Source organism: Setaria viridis, chromosome 6, assembly GCF_005286985.2.
Source record: "Setaria viridis chromosome 6, Setaria_viridis_v4.0, whole genome shotgun sequence".
In the NCBI taxonomy this organism is placed as follows: domain Eukaryota; kingdom Viridiplantae; phylum Streptophyta; class Magnoliopsida; order Poales; family Poaceae; genus Setaria; species Setaria viridis.
The window spans coordinates 26577387-26597929 of record NC_048268.2 but is presented as its reverse complement, the minus strand read 5'-3'; the positions used below and the strand labels follow the sequence as shown (position 1 = coordinate 26597929).

General features: G+C 47.0%; 2 protein-coding genes across 2 annotated transcripts; one reads left to right on the top strand and one right to left on the bottom strand.

The window, feature by feature from the left end:
- Positions 1 to 7668: 7668 nt before the first annotated feature.
- On the top strand, positions 7669 to 10462 carry LOC117862007 (cell division cycle protein 48 homolog). Its single transcript, XM_034745517.2, has one exon. It carries the CDS (start codon positions 7726 to 7728, stop codon positions 10303 to 10305), a length of 2580 nt encoding a protein of 859 aa, XP_034601408.2. The 5' UTR covers positions 7669 to 7725; the 3' UTR covers positions 10306 to 10462.
- Positions 10463 to 12546: 2084 nt separating this feature from the next.
- On the bottom strand, positions 12547 to 14071 carry LOC117860005 (uncharacterized). The gene has a single exon (XM_034743212.2). The coding sequence runs from the start codon at positions 13856 to 13858 to the stop codon at positions 12749 to 12751; it is 1110 nt and encodes a 369-aa protein (XP_034599103.1). The 5' UTR covers positions 13859 to 14071; the 3' UTR covers positions 12547 to 12748.
- Positions 14072 to 20543: the final 6472 nt, after the last annotated feature.

Below are 20543 nucleotides of genomic sequence, written 5' to 3'. Positions count from 1 at the left end.
TTCAGAAGCACCGCAGGAGTCCACCGAGGAGGAAGCCCCAAAACCCTAGGGTATTGTTATGAGTCTCACAATACCCTTAGAAGAAATTTTATAATGATCATCTCCACCCGAGCCGTTTCTGTTTTAAACCCTAGAACTCTGTCTAACACTACACTGTTAATGCTTCAAACTATGTCTTGTATTAACTCGTACCTCGTGTATGTATGTAAAAATGTAATATTTGTTGATGCTATCCCATCGCGGATACAATCCTGATGTATGGCTATGAGACACGACGTGGATCTTTCGAGGAGTCCTAGGGACACTCGACGGACGACCGGACTTATACTGTTTTAAAGTGCGTTTCGGATAATTGCTGCATTGGCAGCAATTAGGCGCATTTAAACCAGTTTAAGTTGGATGGTTCCGCCACATACGAGGACTGGTGGGGATGCAGAGGCACGCCGATCAGAGATAGGCGCCATGCCCCTAAGTACGAGGACTGGCGGAGCCACGAAGGCACGCCATGCAACTTAACGGGAAACCCGCAAATTTCGTCTAACACTTGCCGCGTAACAGATGGTCCGTGGATTCCGTCACTAGGGTTACGCCATCAGTGTCTTCAAAAGCCGAAGGGGCGCGGATCCATTTTCATGTCCGGTCGGCCCACACTTGAACACCACCACCAGTGCCATAGTCACCACTCCTGAGAGCCCGAGGTCTTGCCACCATATCCATAGAGCACATCCAGCGCTCCTCCACCCACAGGGTGTAGCCACTACCGCCTCAACACGGTTCCCCACCATATGCGAACCAAGAAGCCCGCCTATAGTCGATCTGCGCAGCAAGGGTTAGAAACCGAGGAGATGGTGGTGGAGCAAGCACCGGATCCATCCACCTACTGGATGAAATCCGTGATGACCAAAGAGTGAATCCAGGCCCTTGATGACCGGAATCTCCTGGGACCCAAGACGCTACTGGAGTGGAAGGCGACCGCTGGCCAAGATTTCCCCTCCGGGGACAAGATGGAGACCGTTGTCTTCGTAGTGTTCTTCGAGCATGGATTTAGGATCCCAACGGGGGATTTCTTTCGTGGATTACTGGAGTACTACAAAATTGAGTTAGTACATCTCAACCCCAACTCCATTCTGGACATCATAGTTTTCATCCATCTTTGTGAAGCGTTCCTAGCCATTCCACCCCATTTCGATCTGTGGAAGTATCTATATCAATTGAAATCGCCAACCTGAAAAGGCATAGGCTCACAGCCGAGGCTATGAGCATCAACTTTTGTCGGAGGTTAACGCAGCCGATCAAGGACGGGGTCCATCCGGCATATGAATACACAGGGCTACTAGATCCAACCCAAGAGGCACAACGAAAGGTGACCAAAGAAGATGTCACAAACCGGTATGCGAGTTCTTTGGTGGTGTCATCAAGAACAAGTGCTACCCCGAGGCGTATTCCCTCAAGAGGCCGGCCAACCCGATATGATCTTAACTACATGGATTTGGCATTCACGCTTTGCTTTTGTGTTGTCTTTGACTAATCTTGTTGATTTACCAGAGCCGCGAGTTTGAGTTCTTTTGCCTGGCACCACTTCTTGAAGGGGCCGAGCAAAAATGACCCAAGGTCCGCCCGACCACCGAGTCCGACTAGCCACCTCCTGCCCTTGATTGGGAGTCGGTCTCCTCCATTGGGTCGGATGAGGATGTGTCAGATGAGGTCGGCCAGGCCGAGGACTCCGCACCAATTGGACGTTGAACACAGCAGGTCGTGAAGAAGCTTCCCACCTCCAAATCTCAAAAGTTGAGTGGTAAGAGGAAGAAGGTGGCCGGTAAGAAAGAGAAGGCTACCCCGAGCACAGCCTCCGCGGGCAGATTTGCCAGTGAAGCGAACGAGGACTCGGACATGCCGAGCCCGGCCGCCAAGAAGAAGAAGGCCGAGCTCCTTGAGACGACCGCAGCTGGCGCGGAGCAGATCAAGGAGACGCTAAAGGCAAAAATCCGCGGGGGGCCGAGCGAAGATGTGTTGTCGCCACCACCATCCTTTCGTCCCAAGTTTCAGGTGAAGCAGAGCACCATGAAGTGCAATCTGGTTATATTATCTGTCTTGTGATTCTTTTGCTACCTATCTTGCTTAAGTTGCCTCTCGCACTAACGATACAGGAAGGCCATGCTAGATGATGAATTTGGTATGCAACTGACTGTTGGCTCGTCCAATGCTGAAGGGGCGAGCGGCCGCGTCCTTAAACGGTCCTCGCCTCTGGAGGCTGGGGGGGATCAAGATAGTCACACCGGACGAGAAGCTGTACCAATCTCGGTGCCGCAGCAAGGCGTAGTCGGGGATATTACGGCTTCAAGTGCAGTTGCTACGGACGCTGCTGTAGTCGGTTCCGGGGCCGAGCAAGTGTCTATGATAGAGCCGGAGCCGAGCCTCACCTGGAAGAGTTGCCCACAGATGATCTGCTGCTGGAGGAGTCCACCGGGGATGCTAGCATGGACATGCAAGGAGGAGATGATCCTGATACCCTGGACTTTTCCAGGACTAACCTTGTTGGGGACATGGCGGAGGACAAGAAAGATCTTGCCGAGCTGCGGCAGTCATCCTCCAAGATTTCCACATGGTATTTGTAAGTATGCCGACCAACCCGGAGAACCTACATCTTAAATCCCGTTTCTTTGCAGTGCTCTGATTTTAGAGTGTAAACAGAATCCGCACGTGCTCATAAGAGGGCAAACGTGATTCAGCAAGCCAAGGAATATCGCCTTAAGGCATAACGACTTGAGGCCGACCTCAAGAAGGCCAAAGAGGATGCCATGGAGCAACTTAAGCAAAAATACCTAGAGCATGCCGAGCACAAACAGATCCTTGCTACACAGTTGAAAGATGCATTGTGCCGACCTGTCGACTCAGTTCTGTCCTTGAAGTCTTGGTGCTGATGTGTGTTGGTTTGAATGAGCAAATGCCGAAGCGAGGGAGCAGAGGCTAAAGCAAGGCCTCAAAGAATGCAAGGCAGCAAATGCTCATCTCCAGGAAGATCACAACATGGTGGTTCACCGTGAGTACGCTGTGTCACAGAATCTGGCTTACGAGACCAGCTTGCGCAAGGATACTAACCACTGCTTAGTAGCTGCAATGCAAAGTCTCCAGCGTGACCAAGTGGTGATTGCAGGGCTGGAGGTGGAGCTGGAAGATCTGGGCAAGGCAGCCAGCTATGTGATGGACATGGTCCAACCGGAAACCAACCCGACCGCACCGACGCCACTTCTCGATTGCCTTAAGAGTGCGCCTGGTTGGCTAAAAGAGCTGCTGAAGGATACTGTGGTGGAGTGCATCAAGAATGTCTTGGCAGTGTTAAAGACGCACTTCCCACGGATTCCTTTGGAGCGTGCTAGTGCAGGGGTCGCTTCGGACTCGATGTAGAGAAGCTTCCGAAATTGGCCGAAGAATTTAATGGTGTAGCGAAAATGTCGTTAAGGAGCTGGACCTGTAAAATAAAACTTGTGGTGTATCAAATTGTGTGACAAGACAAGTGATCTAATTGATTTAATGTATGTGGAAAGAAAGGGATCCATCCCTCCCTTGGTGTATACGATAGGACAACGTGTAGATGACGCCTGTAGCCGCTAAGTGTTCAGCCTTGCCTGACCAGCATTTTGCTGAGAACGGATCTCGAGCTTGTAGAAGGGTTGAACGCAAGGTTGTCTTGATTTTGCAAGCTAGGTCGCCGACCACACAAGTTAGTCGTATTGCCTTGAGAGGGGGAGGAGGAGGAGAGACCTAGAGGTCGGCGCCTAGGGGAAGCCCCCGAGCATGAAAGCGAGTGGTCTGTCAAATAGGTCGGACAACCCCCGAGCGTTAGGAACAGCTCAAACAAGAGAACAAGGAAGTAGGTACGCAAAGAACCTTAGCGGTTTTATTCATTCAATAAAAAGGGAAAAAAGAATACATAGCTTTTAAATCCTAAGGGTAGAAGCGCCGCAGGTGCTCGATGTTCCATGGATTGGGGACGCCTGAGTCGTCCGCCCGTTGGAGTCGATAGGTGTCTGGCTGGATGACTTCTTTAACAATGAAGGGGCCCTCCCAAGGTGCTGCCAGCTTGTACATGTCTTTGGTGGACTGGATCCGGCGAAGCACCAAATCGCCAATGTTGAAGGATCGTTCTTTAATATTCTGATCGTGGTAGCGCCGTATCTGCTGCTCGTGGCGTGCATGCTGGATGAGAGCCGCCACTCAATGCTCCTCGAGGTTATCGATGTCAATCCGCTGGCTTTTTTCCTCTTCGCCTTCCTCATAGTATTGGATGCGTGGGGTGCTAAAAGCTACTTCGGAGGGCAAGATTGCTTCTAAGCTGTACAGCATGAAGAAAGGAGTGTAGCCTGTAGCCCGACTTTTTTGGGTCCGAAGGCCCCAGATGACATCGGGTAGCTCGCGTAGCCCCTTGGTGGCATACTTGGATGCGTCATCGAAGATGTGAGACTTGAGGGACTGGAGGACCATCCCATTCGCGCGTTCAACCTATCCATTGCAGCGCGGGTCGGCTTGTAGATTGGAGTTGCATCATTGCGGGTCTTCTCATTATCAGGTGATAAGACAATAAGCTTTTCGGCTTCAGATTTCATCTCTCTTATAAGTCTCATTAGTTTAGGGAAATCTGCCTTAAGGCTAGCAAGTTCTGCTATTGTGATGTAGAAATTTCATGTGGCATATTTTTATGTGGAACATCACTAACATGAGCTTTTAGTGATGCATGAGCAATATCAAATTTTTGTGATGATACATGGGACAAAACATATGCTGAATTAACTTGTGAATTAACTTGTGGAGGTGTATATATATTCTTGCTAAATTTTCATTAATTTGGCTATAGTTATTAGAAACATTTGGAGCCAAATTATGATTCATAGCATTTGTATATGGTGCTGAAAAAGTAGGTGCAACCTCCATTCTAGTAGCCTGTTGTGCAGCATATGATGGTTGAGAATAACTAGCCGGATAGCTAGAATTAGCATGGCCAATTTTCTCATTCACCGGCATGTTTGCTGAATTCTCACTAATTTGGCTATAACCATTGCTAAACAAGGAACCAAATTGCGAGCATTGACATTATAATCCATGGTTTTGTATACAACACTGGTGTCACAATCTTCCTCATTAGCCTTTCTAAACCAGCGGTAGAAAAACTGCTCTAATTGAGACCATGTGCGAATAAAATTTAGTGATATAGTAGTTAACCAAACATAAGCACCACCAGACAATGATAAAGGAAATAATTTTAATCTCAAGATCTCATTGGAGCTAGCTTCTCCACATTGTATGAGAATTTTTTTATATGTTGTACAACTTTTCCATCTTTTCCAGAGAATTTAACAAAATTAGGTATTCTAAAACCATTTGGGGGCACAAAACTGAATTATAATGCTCAGGGTATAGATTTTGATATGGACCCATTTTGCCCCTTAGCTCTATTTCAAACTAGTCCCTTAATATGCTAGCCAATTGATCATATGTTTGAGGCTGCATACAAGGCTCAAAATAATTGGCCGAACTCACCATGTTAGTTTGGCCTTGATAAATGTTCATTGGCTTATGAACTTGTACAGTCGATGTGTGAGAGTAAATAGGTGCATGTTATATGTTGCTAGTGGTATTAAAATTCAGAGCATGCATATCATTTTACACTCGCTTTTGCATGTAACATTCAGAATTATAATTTGCATAAGTAAAACCATCTGAATAATTACTGGCTGATGCAATATGCCTACTAATATCATGTCTAGCAACATCAACATGAGAATTTGTGGTACTTGCAAAATATTTATTAGACATAGGTAATGTATTTGCAAATTGTACCTTGCGCTTGTTGTAGTTGAACTGATGCAAAGTATATAGATATCCCGCCATAACAGGTCTTGACGCTTTTGGTCTTGTGATAAATAAATCCAGATATTATTGATAATCTAAGCAATCAATGACCAACAGTTTGCTTTTAATCTTGAATAGCAGCAAGCAAAACATAATGCAAACAGCTTTGCAAATGGCTTGAGCAGCCTGATACAATGTCCAAGTATAGATGCAATGAATCCAAAAAGATCAGATGCAACAATAGTGGCAGATCAAAATAGTAGGTCAATTAAGTAAATAGCTAGGGTTTGATAGAACAGTTTGAGAAACTGGATCTTTCTTCCCTAGCAGAGTTGCCAAAATGTGTTGGTGCAAATTCGAGCCAACACAGGAGAGCACAAGTGCGTGCGGGTCGTGAACAAACCGAATAGCAAAGATGATGCACAGATCGGTCGGACCGGTCAAACCGGTCTAGCAACCCGGTCAGACCAATTTCCTAGGGTTTAGCCCAAATTGATCATTCGAGGGGATAACTACCATGCTTACGCGATGGAGGACGGCTTGGCTTACAAGCAAACCAGTAAAGGGATAATCAGTGCACTTACATGGAGAAGAACGACTAGTTTATGAGCAAACTAGCAAAGGCCGTCGAAACTCTCGCCTGGGAGGGCCCCGCCAGGGCGTGGACATCACCGGCGTGCCCTAGGGTTTTCCAGCAATCCTAGGACGCCATCTATGGTCGTGGAGATCAGTAGACGAACAACATGGAGGTTGGAAGAGAGATTTAGGGTTTAGGAGATATAAAGTAAATGCATAATTGTTTGATTCGATTGGGTTGTCCTCAATCACCCGTGGCCCTTTATATTTATAGGATGGGGAGGTCTTGCCTCAGTAGGAGTCGAAGGTTATACAAATCCCATATCAAAAGACAACTCCTTACTCGGATTAGGCTGGTCAAACCGGTTAGACCAGCCCATCCAAACCAGTCTGACTGGTCTGCATAGGGCTGAATCTTGCCAGAGCCATAACTCTCTCATCCGGATTCCAAATTGGACGTTCTACATATGCATTTCGATCGCCTCGATGAGATCTATGCAATGGTGAAGTCAAATCAAATATTTAATAATGTTAGATTCAGACAGCAAATTCCTATGAATGCCAATTTTAGTCGTCAACATATTTACTTCGCCAATCATGTCCCCTTTCGTTTGCAGGGTATGCATTATTTGCACTATGTGCTCGGTTGTCGACCGTATCTTCTACGACTGGAGCTCTTTTCTTCAATTGTTGCTTGCTATTATGATTATGTCTAGTGCGCCTCTAAAAGATATTTTTTAGTAAGTATATAGATTGCTAATTCATTTGACAAAGAATTGATTGTTATAGCACTCTAGATGCAATTTCTGACCTAGAGTATTTTTTCCTGTGAAGGTTGGCCTTCACATAAGCATGTGAATACTATTGTACACCGCTCCCTCCATTTCAAATTGCAGGTCGTTTTAATTTTTTCTATATTCATAGTTTTTTCTACATTCATAATTTTTCTATGCATCAAGGTATACGTTATATCTAGATGCATAAAAAAACTATATATATAGAAAAACCAAAACGATCTATAATTAAATTATTTCATCATAAGCCTCTAAGATTTTTTTTTCAAAACACGTACGCGTTGCTCAAACACTTTACTAGTATAGTAGCATGCTGATCTTGATTTAAGCTAGTACGACAAGGTAGCACCAAACAAGGCATGAAGAACTTTAGTTCTTAAGTGGCGTCAAAATTCTGCCGTACACGACCCCGAAACTGACTTTGATTTAGGTATAAAGGTCTGTTAAAACTCTGCCGCACACAAGTCCTGAGCCCCTAACCGACTTAGGATTGTATAACTGCCACCGTATGGTACCGACCTCGGAAGACAGCAGAGTCCGTTCCGAATTGGATCAAGCCACGTCGCGCCCAATATATCAGACGCCGCAGCCTTCACCAAAACCCTCCGAGGCCTTCGATCGAAACCCCTCGATCGATCGATCAGCTTCGGCGACTCGGCGTCGTCGAAACCGATCTCGATCTACCATGTCCGGCGGCGGCAGCAGCAGCATGGACGCCAACGGCGGCAGCAAGAAGGACTTCAGCACGGCGATCCTGGAGCGGAAGAAGGCGCCGAACCGCCTCCTGGCGGACGACGGCGAGGGCAGCGTGGTCCCTGACAACTCCACGGTGGCGATCACCACCGCCGCCATGGAGCAGCTCGGGATCTACGTGGGCGACCTCGTGCTGCTCCGCGGCAAGCGCCGCCGCGAGACCGTCTGCTACGCGCTGCCCGACGACTCGTGCCCCGAGGGCCGGGTCCGCGTCAGCCGCGGCGTGCGAGCCAACCTCCGCGTCAAGCTCGGCGACGTCGTCACCGTGAACCGGCGCCTCGACGTCCCTAACGGCACGCGCGTCCAGGTCACGCCGTTCGAGGACTCCATGGACGGCATTTCCGGCGACCTCTTCGAGGCGTACCTCAAGCCCTACTTCCGCGAGTACCTGCGGCCGCTCTGCAAGGGCGACACTTTCATGGTGCGCGGCAACATGCGCGCCGTCGAGTTCAAGGTCGTGGCCACGGAGCCCGCCGACTGCGTCCTCGTCGCGCAGGACACGACTATATTCTGCGACAGCGGCAAGCCGGTGAAGCGGGAGGACGAGGAGCGGCTCGACGGGCCCGGCTACGACGACGTCGGCGGCGTCCGCAAGCAGCTGGCTCAGATCCGTGAGCTCGTCGAGCTGCCGCTGCGCCACCCTAAGCTGTTCCAGACGCTCGGCGTCAAGCCGCCCAAGGGCATCCTGCTCTACGGCCCGCCGGGCACCGGGAAGACGCTGCTGGCGCGCGCCATCGCCTCCGAGTCCGGCGCCCACTTCGTCGTCGTCAACGGCCCGGAGATCATGTCGAAGATGGCCGGCGAGAGCGAGGAGAACCTGCGCAAGGTGTTCGAGGACGCGGAGAAGCTGGCGCCGTCCATCATCTTCATGGACGAGATCGACGCCATCGCCCCCAACCGCGACAAGACCCACGGCGAGGTGGAGCGGCGCGTGGTGTCGCAGCTCCTCACGCTCATGGACGGGCTCCGGCCGCGCGCGCAGGTTGTGGTCATCGGCGCAACCAACCGCCCCAACAGCCTGGACCCGGCGCTCCGCCGCTTTGGCCGCTTCGACAGGGAGCTCGACATCGGCGTGCCCGACGAGGTCGGCCGCCTCGAGATCCTCCGTATCCACAGCAAGGACATGCCCCTCGCCGACGACGCCGACCTCGAGCGCATCTGCAAGGACACCCACGGCTTCGTCGGCGCCGACCTCGCCGCGCTCTGCTCCGAGGCAGCCTTCCAGCTGATCCGCGAGAAGATGGACGTGATCGACGTGGAGGAGGAGACCATCGACGTGGACGTGCTCAACTCTCTGCGCGTCTGCAACGACCACCTCAAGCACGCCATGGAGGTGACCAAGCCGTCCGCGCTGCGCGAGACGGGGCTCGTGGAGGTGCCCAAGGTGTCGTGGGAGGACATCGGCGGCCTGGAGGACGTCAAGCTGGAGCTCCAGGAGACGGTTCAATACCCGGTGGAGCACCCCGAGATGTTCGAGATGTTTGGCATGTCGCCGTCGCGCGGCGTCCTCTTCTACGGGCCGCCGGGGTGTGGGAAGACGATGCTGGCCAAGGCCATCGCCAAGGAGTGCAAGGCCAACTTCATTAGCGTCAAGGGCCCCGAGCTGCTCACCATGTGGTACGGCGAGAGCGAGGCCAACGTCCGGGACCTCTTTGACAAGGCGCGCGCGGCGGCGCCGTGCATCCTCTTCTTCGACGAGCTGGACTCCATCGCCGTGAAGCGCGGCGCCAGCGTGGGCGACGCCGGCGGCGCGTCGGACCGTGTGCTGAACCAGCTGCTGACGGAGATGGACGGCATCAACGCCAAGAAGACGGTGTTCGTCATCGGCGCCACCAACAGGCCCGACATCATCGACCCGGCGATGCTCCGGCCGGGCCGGCTGGACCAGCTCATCTACATCCCGCTCCCCGACGAGCCGTCGCGGCTGCAGATCTTCAGGTCGTGCCTGCGCCGGTCCCCCGTGTCGCGGCGCGTCCACCTGCCGGCGCTGGCGCGGATCACGGCCGGGTTCAGCGGCGCCGACATCACCGAGATCTGCCAGCGCGCATGCAAGCTGGCGGTGCGCGACCTGGTCCAGCGGAGCCTGGAGGTGGGCAAGGCGGCGGCCATGCGCGGCGCGGAGATCGGGCTGGGCCACTTCCTGGGCTCCCTGAAGCACGCGCGGCGGAGCGTGAGCGACATTGACGTTCTCAAGTACGAGTTCTTCGCGCAGCGTCTCAAGGGCGGGGGCTTCGAGGAGGAGCCCATCATCGCGGCCCCCATGGGGAAGGAGCCGCTGACCATCACGGAGGTTGAGGACGACGACACCGCCATGAACGACGACTCGCTGTACTAGACGTGCCAGTACGATTGTATAGTATACTAGAAATTTTGGAGAGTACGATGTTCACTAGAAAATTTTGACGAAATATTATGTGTTTCATTTCATCTTCTTGACCTGTTTTGAGTATTTTTGTCGTCCCCGAGCTAAATTTACGAGGGATCTTAAAGCACGATGCTGTCTTCTCACCTTAGTTTTTTCCCTAATCTTTTGGATTAGAAATATTGGTTAAAGTTTTATAGTTTTGACCATCAATGGATAAGAAGTCGTGTAAGAAGTCGTGTAGATGGAATAGTTAAAAGGTCAATCGTAAACATTATCATATTAATTTTACCGGCATTGCAAATTTGCAATACCGAGTACATCAGCAATCCAAAAAGGAACAATTAAAAAAAGCTTCCATTACGCCCGATTTTGGGCCAAAGAAGGAACAAAGGATGTAAACGGCCCACCATTGACCCGACCAATTATTTATGAGCCCGTGGTCGGCCCAGCCGTATCATCCAGAGCCCAGGTTAGCACCACAGCCAACGCTGATTTGAGTGCGTATATGTTGCTGTGAATTCCATGCTGAGTAAATATACATGAATGGTTATTATATTTGTTGGCTGGTTTCAATTTGACCATTATATTTAGAAAAGTGTAAATCATGACTATTAAAATCGCTCGAATATATGATACAGCTCATTAATTATACGTATTTGGATGAAAATAATGTATTGATAGAGTCGAGCGACCTTAATAATCATGATTTGCACTTTTCTAAGTATAATGGTATTTGCGAATAATTTAAGTTTCTAAGTTCTTGTGCTCCACACATCCGTTCGTCCACGTAAATCAGATGTTGCAATGGTATTTTTGGTTCACACATGATACTTTCTCTTCTCTCTCACTCAATGGTCCCACCCGTCACCTTCTCCTCCAGCTTCCTTTCTTCCCCACTTTCCTTGGTGCAGCTCACCACCGCAAACTTTGAATTCACACATGATACTTTCTCTTCTCTATCAGTCAATGTTCCCACCCGTCACCTTCTTCTCCAGCTTCCTTTCTTCCCCCCTTTCCTTGGTGCAGCTCACCATCGCAAACTTTGAATTCGATTCAAGACCTCGACTTCCACAACCAAGTGCTCTGCCAACAAATTTTTGCGAACGAGAAGGGTCAAAGGGGCGTCTGTGTCCATGGAAGGGTGAGGTAGTTCTCTTGACAGTAACAGGGTCAAATCCTTCCAAATGATGGTCTGGTTCTAGGTGACTTCGTGATAAATATCAAGAGGCTTCCTGATGCAAGTACTTGGGCATAATTTTGTGGCAAGTTAACATACTCTACCATCTCTCCAGTCTCCACATACAATTCACAACTGATTTGCTCTGACTTTGTTGAGATGCACGAAGTCAAAAGCCACATCAGCCTGATGGATCGTGCAGAATTTCACGTCTGCTTGATGGATAGTGCAATCATTTTGTTTTTTACTAATATCCCTTGACCCAGCCTTCTTTGAAGCCTTCACTTTGGTTAACGGGCATCTTCTTCGACTCTTTTGAATTTGAACTTTTTGACACCGAGCTGCAAAATACTTTGTGCTCATAAATTGCAGTTTTATTTGCAATGGATTGAAGCTGCCTCGTTACTGAATTCTGAGAAAACAACCTTTCCACGCCAGAGCATGAATCTTTTTTAGAAGTAAAACTGTGGGGGTTTCCCCACAATGCTTCGTGTTATAAAAAAAAAGGCAACTGTACAAAGAGGAATACTTACAAAGGAGGGAAGGGAGGTTTAAATTAAGCTAATGTCTCTAGCCATTGTACAATTACTGGTCTATGATCCTCTCTAACTCTATGCAGCTGGAGAGTAACCTGCTCCTTGAATCTCACGATCCAAAGCCTATGGGTGGGGTTGATATTCTCGAAGATCTTATTGTTTCTCAGGTTCCAGATTTCCCAAGCAGCTATGATAAATACTTCCATGAAGAAAGGTATTTGTGTCGTTTGCCGTGTTTGAGAGATGCGTTCATGGCTTCGTGCAGGTCCGGTGCCTGTGTCCAGTGGATTCCGAGTTTCTGCCAACATCTAGTTGCAAATTGGCAAGAGAAAAATAAGCGGCCGATGTCTTCTTCACATGCATTTGGGCATAGGACACAATTGTGATTCGGTTGAACATTGAAATTCCTCCTCCTAAGGATAATCCTGGTATTGAGCTGATCCACAAGTAGTAGCCAAGCAAAGAACTTCAATCTTGGTGTACACTTGGATTGCCAGATTTGCCTGAGCATGAATCTTGAAGATGGTTATATCATAAGAAAATGCTATTTCTTTACAATAGTTTTGAACAACTATTATATAGCAAATCTGCAATTTATCCCATTCAGAGAATCTGTAATTTATCAATATATAGAATATTCTACAAGTTTCTTCACCCTGAATATATGCAAACTCGTAATTTAGCATAGTACCACCACAATTCATATCTGCTTCGCTCTGACTTTGTTGAAATGCACAAAGTCAAAGGCCACAACAACGCTCCCATCCAGCCTCTTCATGACGAACCTCTCCGCCAGCACCGATCCGCCGGCAACCTTCCCGGCGTCCTCCTCCTCGTCGACCCAGCCGCCCCTGCACTGTTCCCACCGCATCCTCTCCCACATGCTCGTGCAAACCCCGACCATCTGCCCCGTCGCCGCCGCCCTGAACCGCACGTAGGCGTCGCCGTGGCGCGAGTTCAGAGACTCCTGCTCTGCTTCCACGATCCCGCCGACGAGCGCCTTCTTGCTGGCAAGCTTCGAGACGCCGCCGCCGGCGTCCGGGCGCACCGGCTCCCACCGCTGCTCCAGCGTCACCTCGTAGAACGCGCTGCGCTCCATCTGCTCGCGCGGCGTGACGCCGGCTTCTTTGACGAGGTAGAACGGGGAGTACCATTTCCCGACGGCCGCCGCCGTAGCTGCCACCGGGAAGGTGTCAGCGACGGCGAGCTGGCGCGTCCGGAGCGCGGCGGCGTCCAGGCCCAGCGCCTCGCCGAGGTCGAACTTCTTGGACTTGGACGCGTACACCTCCCAGTACTTGTGGCGGAGGGTCGAGGACGGGAAGGCGTCGGCGGCGACGGCCCTCGCCGTGAACCAGCCCCGCCGCCGCTGGACGATCTCGACCTGCTGGTAGACGTCGGCCGGGTCGAACGGCCGCGGCGCCACGTCGCTGATGCACCGGCAGAAGCAGCACGTCGCCATGTCCTCCTCGCGGGAGCACGCCCTGACGAGGCCCTTGCGCTTGCCCTTGGCGATGACGGCGTAGTAGCGGTTGGACGCAAGCGGCTGGTCGGGGACGGGGACGAACACGACGGCTTCTTCATGGGTGCTCCTATTTTCGCCGGCTCCTACCGTGTACCTCACCTTGAGCACGCGGTCCTGCGGGAAGGGGAGCTCACGGACGCGCCTGTCAGGGAGCAGGCCCCAGAAGCGAGTCTCCTCATCGACGGCGCCCTTGACGACGAGGTAGCCGGAGTTCCGGCCCTCCGGCGGTGGCTCCAACGACGCCTCCGGTTGGCTCTTAAAGAGGGAGAGCGGCTTCGTCGAGTACATGCTGAAGTTTTGCTAATTTTGTCGGGATGATGGATGCGATCGAGCATATAGTTAAGGAGAGAAGTTCTTGGCTGATTTGGTCACTAGAAGCAGAACTGGCAACGCGTATTTGAGTTGACTTAACGTCACTCGTCAAATCAAAATTGGCGATGCGCCTGCTTTTGAGCTGACTTATCTTTGAAGGAAACTTTGGCAGCCCTTGGTTGGATAGAGCTTTGAGCTGCCTGAAGAACTTTCTTGCAAGAGACAGTGGTTCAAAATTACAAAGGGTGCAAAAGGAAAGGAAAATTGGGCTGACTTATCTATCATTAGTTAGTTCGTTACACGTTAACGAAAATAGGGGCGTAATCAATTGAAGCATTTTGCTGACCGTATTCAGAGCTCCCGTATTTGAACAGCAATATTCCTGCCCCGTATTTGAACAGGAATATTCCTAGTGGTATTCCTAGTGGGCTAGTTTGAGGTTGTGAACCTCTAAATACGGGAATACCCAGCCCTTAGACTTTCTCTCCCGTGTTGCTGGCCTTTGCGGCGCCTGCTAATGGGCTTTCTTTTATTGAACTGTGGGCTCCATTTCAACCCACTCTGGTCCGGGGCTTCCGGAATTTTTCTTATTATTTGACTTCCATTGCTGGAGATCCGTGCAACGGTTGAGATTGTAAATTTGCTTAGGCACGAAGCAGGTGGAAACCCGATGGACAGGTCAACAGCTGAGCGAATGGGGTGGATGGGAATCTAATTCGAGTTTCAAACTTCAAATACGATTTTCTTTTAAACCGTCAATCCATTTTGAAATCCGTTTGAACCACCATGTTATTTGGAATTAATGCAACAAAATAAGATCCAATATGAGTATATTTTTATTTCTCTAATATATTTTTAAAAATCAACATTTGGATTGTACTATTTCAACATTTTAAGCAATTACTTCAACATTTTATACATGACGCTTCAACATTTTCTACCGTATGTTGATCTAATTTATCCAAATTGTTGAACTAAGTTTAAGAAAATGTTGAACACAGTACTTTAGAATGTTGACTAAATTAGTTCAACAGTTTAAACGTGTCAGTTTAATTTTATGTGAAAATGGTAAAATAGTATAATCAGAACGTTGAATAGTTTTTTCATTCTGAAATGTTGATTAAACTCTTTTAGATTGTAATTGACGTCATCGTACATCTTGTACATAATTAGCTAATAGCTAGTATAATTAGAAAAATGAAGAAAGGAAAAAAAATAGACAGAAGCCTACCTACTGTGCCTGATTCTTCCTCCTGAGGTTTGCGACAAGCTGCCCGCATGTACTGTTTGTGCCGTCGCTGTTGGTCTCTGCACTTGGGCTGTAAGCTGTTGGGTAGATGTGATGGGCATGGGCTGTGCACTCTATAGCTTATTATAGAGCCGCCCCTCTGGTCCTATACATTGTCCGATTTTCATCAGATTTCAGATGCTCCTACACGGAACCGGGCATCCATACATTGGAGACACCCTTATAAGCATCAATCTTCCCGATTTAAAATACCGGTTCCCGCCTATTATCGACATGTTTCCGATCATATAGTTTTGTTTCTGTCATCCCATACATCCGATTTCGCTTTCCCGACCAACATTCCTGTTCCAGCTCCTGTTCTCGAGTAAAAAATGTAGTAATGAAAGTGGTTAGGGTGATTTCTTGACCATTCCCGACCGCTTTCAGCCCTATTCAGAGCACATAAACGGTGCCGCCTTTCTCTACATGCACGTATGAATAGAATCAACCACAAGGACGATCAGTTTTACAACGACGCCCAATCGTTTTAGAGATTTTCTCGAGTGAAAGAGAAAGAAGAACTAATCAAATATCCATAGACTAAGGTTTGACCTGTAAATGAACTAATGAGGTGTTAAGCTCTGTTAATATGACCTTTTTTCACCTAAAAATACTTGTTTGGGTAGGTGAGGAAAGGTCTAACAAATGCCTTCAAATTAGCCGCGAAGCTGAAGTATTTTCCTACTAATCATGAGAGTAGCAGTATGTAAAACCGCGCAAAGATATGCAATGGTCAAAAGCAAAATTTGTTTTAGGCCAACTAGTGCTGGGCCAGACACTACCTCACCTCGCATAGCGAGTTCTAGCTGCTCGCAAGGCAAACTAGACTGTTGGAGCAAGGAAATGCATTCAAAATTAGCAGCGTAGCTAAAAGCTCTCCTGTACCGGAAATGCTTGCAGCCAAACAATGTATCTTTCATGCCTTCCCCACCTGAACTAGCTAGGCCAGCCTCTCCTTGCTTTACAATGCCCTAAAGTTTTGAGTTCGCAGGCTCAGAGTTGGCACGCTGTGAATATCTTGATGTAGATCATCTTGTAGTATCAAAGAAAAGCATCATCATCATATTAATTTGTGTATTTGATAGTCTAATTCGAAGAGCTGTAACACATTTAATAAGAAATTGCGATCTGTTCTGCATTTGGAGAGAGTGAGAGGGTAGTTTATATGAGTCCTGATACCAAATTATACATTAGTAACATTACCTTTCATTTCTCATTCTTTTCTTTGTTCATCATAAGGTAAAAATAGTAAATTCAGCCAGGTAAATACCGTTTTAAAGTTAGACACTACAAAAACACAAAAAGTAACGTGAATTGGGTGCCCGAGTAGTTCACAATCATCAGAAAATGATATCTATACATCCTTTCTCTTAGGACTTACGTATGAACAACCGCGTGAACCAAAAGGGCTCGATACCGCAGCTCAGATGAACCAAACCCATTAAACACATCATTATATGAGAGTCGTTCAACAAAATGTTGTACACAAAGTCTTATTATCCTTACAAAATTAGTGCAATATGCCTTTTCTTCTAACAAGTAGGAGAACAAATCTAGTATCATGGTAAAGACAAGGAATGTGTGCACATCACGAGCCTTTTCTTTGGTTGCATCTCGGATCTACGGTTTGAATTTATTTGTGATAATAGAAGAGCCAAAATTATAAATGATATTGAAGTGAATCTTACCCGAATTTTTATTTGCACCAATATTAGTTAATGTCAGATTAAACGTAATTGTAACTACTGGCAGCATAATACTAGAAGCAAAGAGGAAGGAAAAATATTGCACGTCACCACATGTTTATGAGCATGTGGAAGATCAAATAAGAAGTGACCAAATTTAGTTCAACCTCACTCTACAATAACCACATGGTAAAGGGCTAAAGGCTACATATTTGAAATCGCAAAGTATGATAAGATCCACGACGCAAGCTTATGATGTGCATACTCACCGATGGTAGAGGAGAAAGAGAAATGGAACTAAGGTCTTTGGATCAACTAGAGTTAAATGGTTAGCTGGGATTATTTAGGTGAAGGCAATGGCCAGATAGTTGTTAGCTGGCTAGCTGAGAGGGCTAAGAATTATCGTTAACTATATGGTGTTTGGGAAAAGCTAATTACTCTCTGTGTGCTCATTGGCATCCGCGGATCCAACTGCTCTGTTACAGAACAGGGACGTGGGTACACAACCCGTGCAGCGCCAGGGCGCAAACCCAGCCATGAAGCCTTCACCGGGCGCTCTTCCACCATGCTATTAACACGTCTGCATGAGTAACCATATAGTTGATATAAATAATTTTAAAACATGTACTAACATATTCTCCATAAATACTAATATATCTGGCACAATGCATATGTATCCATGTAGCTGATATAAATAGATACGAAACATAAGCTACTAGAAATATGAGCATTCGTCCTAAATCTTAGTACCGGTCACATTTTGACCCGGTATTGATGTTAGCATTAGTACCGGATCCAAATTTCGGGGTCCCCGGAAGCCCGTTAGTACCGGGTCGTAACACCACCTGGTACTGAAAGGTACTGGTGGTGTTAGTACCGTCACACGGATTTTTTTCTTTATTTTTTGATAAAAAACGGATTAGTACCGGTTGGTGTTACCAACAAGTGCTAATGTGTACCCTTTAGTATCAGTTATTTAACCCGGTACCAACTACTAAAGTTCGATTCCCCAGCAATGATATACTAGTATATATTTCCTATAAATGCAACACATCTTGTTGCCCCATACGTATGGGTATCCATATATAATTGATGTAAATATATAGAAACTAGAAGCTTATACTACTATATTATCCATGAAAGCTAACTTATCTTTCCCAATGCAAATGTAAGTATCCATATAGTTGTATTAATATATGCTACGTATAAACATATACTGATATATTCTCCATCAATACTAACATATCTTTGCTCCATGCATATGAGTATACATCTTTCTCCATGTCTCAGATGAGAGATTTTGAACATCTTTGCTACTTTTCCCTCTTCCTCTCTCTGTTTGTCATCTATCTAGATATAGATATAGATGTAGATATAGAAATAGATATGTGATGCATGTTGCCGTAGAATTAGCATGAGCATTATACTAGTAGTATATATAGGAGCACACCGATGCTTCATGGAGCGATCATAACAACTGAACAAGCTACATTAGCCTAAGTACGATGCCTGGGAAAATAGTGCTCCTCCTGGTTGTGTTTGCAATAATCTCTCCTCGCCATGTGACGGCTTATTGTACCCGACAGCAGAAGGGCGCCATCCTGTACAGTTGCGGCTTATTGTTGCACCTAAGTCTTGGAGTCAGTGCTGCAGGGATGTCAGAGCTGTACCGAATAGGGACATGATCTGCATTAGAACTTTAGAAGACTACTTACAAATAAAGAGATGATGAAGGTCGTTCCAATAAGGATCTTGAATCTGGCACAGCTCTGTTAGATGCTCCTACTGCTCCTCCACCTCATCATCATCGCTAGGTAATTAAAAACATTAATTTCTGATCCATTTCACACTATATTCTTGAATATGCAAAGGGGTTAATGAACTTAGAAATGAGGATTGGTCATGTTTCTCCTCAGGCCCTGTTGCAGTCTTGAAGGGAGACGGCTATCGCCCTGAAGGAGTTTTGAAAGAAGATACATATGCTATGTAATAAAATCCTTCAAAGAAAAATCATTATGACACACTAGTAGAAAACTGAGTATTAGTTCCGGTTGGAAGGGTGCAAATCTCTCGAAAAACTATCCGGGATAAAGCAATCGGGATAAAAGGAGGGTGTCTTTTATCCGGGATTCGAACCCACGACCTCAAGCCTCGCGCATACCTTCCTTGCCATCCCTTCTACACACCACATCTGACTATATAGGGGATCCAATCCTTTTATACTAACTCATGGGGACCATTTTATCCCGGTTGAAAACACCAACCGGGATAAAAGACCCCATTTTATCCCGGTTGGTATTACAAACCGGGATAAAAGGGTCTGAAGGATTTAGTTTTGTCCCAGCGACACTTGGGGGACCCTTTTATCCCGGTTGGAAACACCAACCGAGATAAAAGACCCCCTTTTATCCCGGTTGGTACTACAAACCGGGATAATTTTAGTTCTTTTTCATCCACCGGTGAGGGACCCTTTTATCCCAGTTGGAGTTTCCAACCGGGATAAAAGTCTCCATTTTATCCTGGTTGGTGTCATGAGTTTTAGTCCCGAGTGGTAACACCAACCGGGATTAAAAGGGTGACCTTTAGTCCCGGTTATTCTTACCACCCGAGACAAAAGGGTCTCCCACGGGTAGCTGATTTTTTAACCCGGGACTAAAGGGTCCCCCACGGGTGGCTGATTTTTGAATCGGGACAAAATGTGACTTTTAGTTCCAGTTGCAAATACCAACCGGGAGTAAAGCTCCGCTCACCCCTTTTATACCGGGTCTATTTAAACCGGGATTAAAAGGAGGCGCATCAAAAGTCAGTTCTCTACTTAGTAACATGTATATTTGATTAAGAAAATATATTTATCAAGGTTCGCTGACTATTTTGATTCCTCTCGTGAGCATGCCACCGTTGGAAGCATAGTGCTAAAAGGCTTACATGGGAAAATTGAGTCTAAAGCATCGAAAGATCATCACATTTGGAAAACACCATCAAAAGTTTGCTGTTCTCTGAACTACCAGATCTGCTACATCCATTGCTTAAATAATATAAGGTCTCAGATGCTTACAAACAACACAATGAAAATGATTATCTGCTAGCAACACTTGTTGATAACTGTACAGCACTAACCAAAACACACACACAAAAAAAAGGGTTTCTGTAGCAATAAGACTAACATGCAGAATGGCTAGAAACCTAATAGCATCCTAGCTAGTGATTATTCAGAGAACAATCCCATCTCACAATGTACATGATGATTTAGCATCTCTTCTCCCCCACACGATGCAAAGCCAGAGTTGCCCTGAATTTTACTCATGCTCTGTATTCACAGCCAGGGGCGGGCTGGCATAAACCAAGGCTCTGTACGGAATACTAAAGTGGAACCTACTAGATTAGCAAAACAGAAGAATAAAATAGCGGATACGGTATAATGTATTACGTAGCAATGGAATATATCAAAACTTATACCTTTATAGTTGCATAATCTTTACTTGAACAGCTTCATTATTGTGGTGTTATTTGAAATGAGATCTTAAATGATAAGAGTTATAATCATTCTTCAATTTATAAACATGCATACAAAAAATAAAAAACATAACTGACAGTTAAACTATTAAAGGATGCATGTACAGAATTGAGAAATAAAAATAGTAAATTACCTTTACCTTTGCAGCGAGGTAGCGAGCGACGAGCCCTTCAG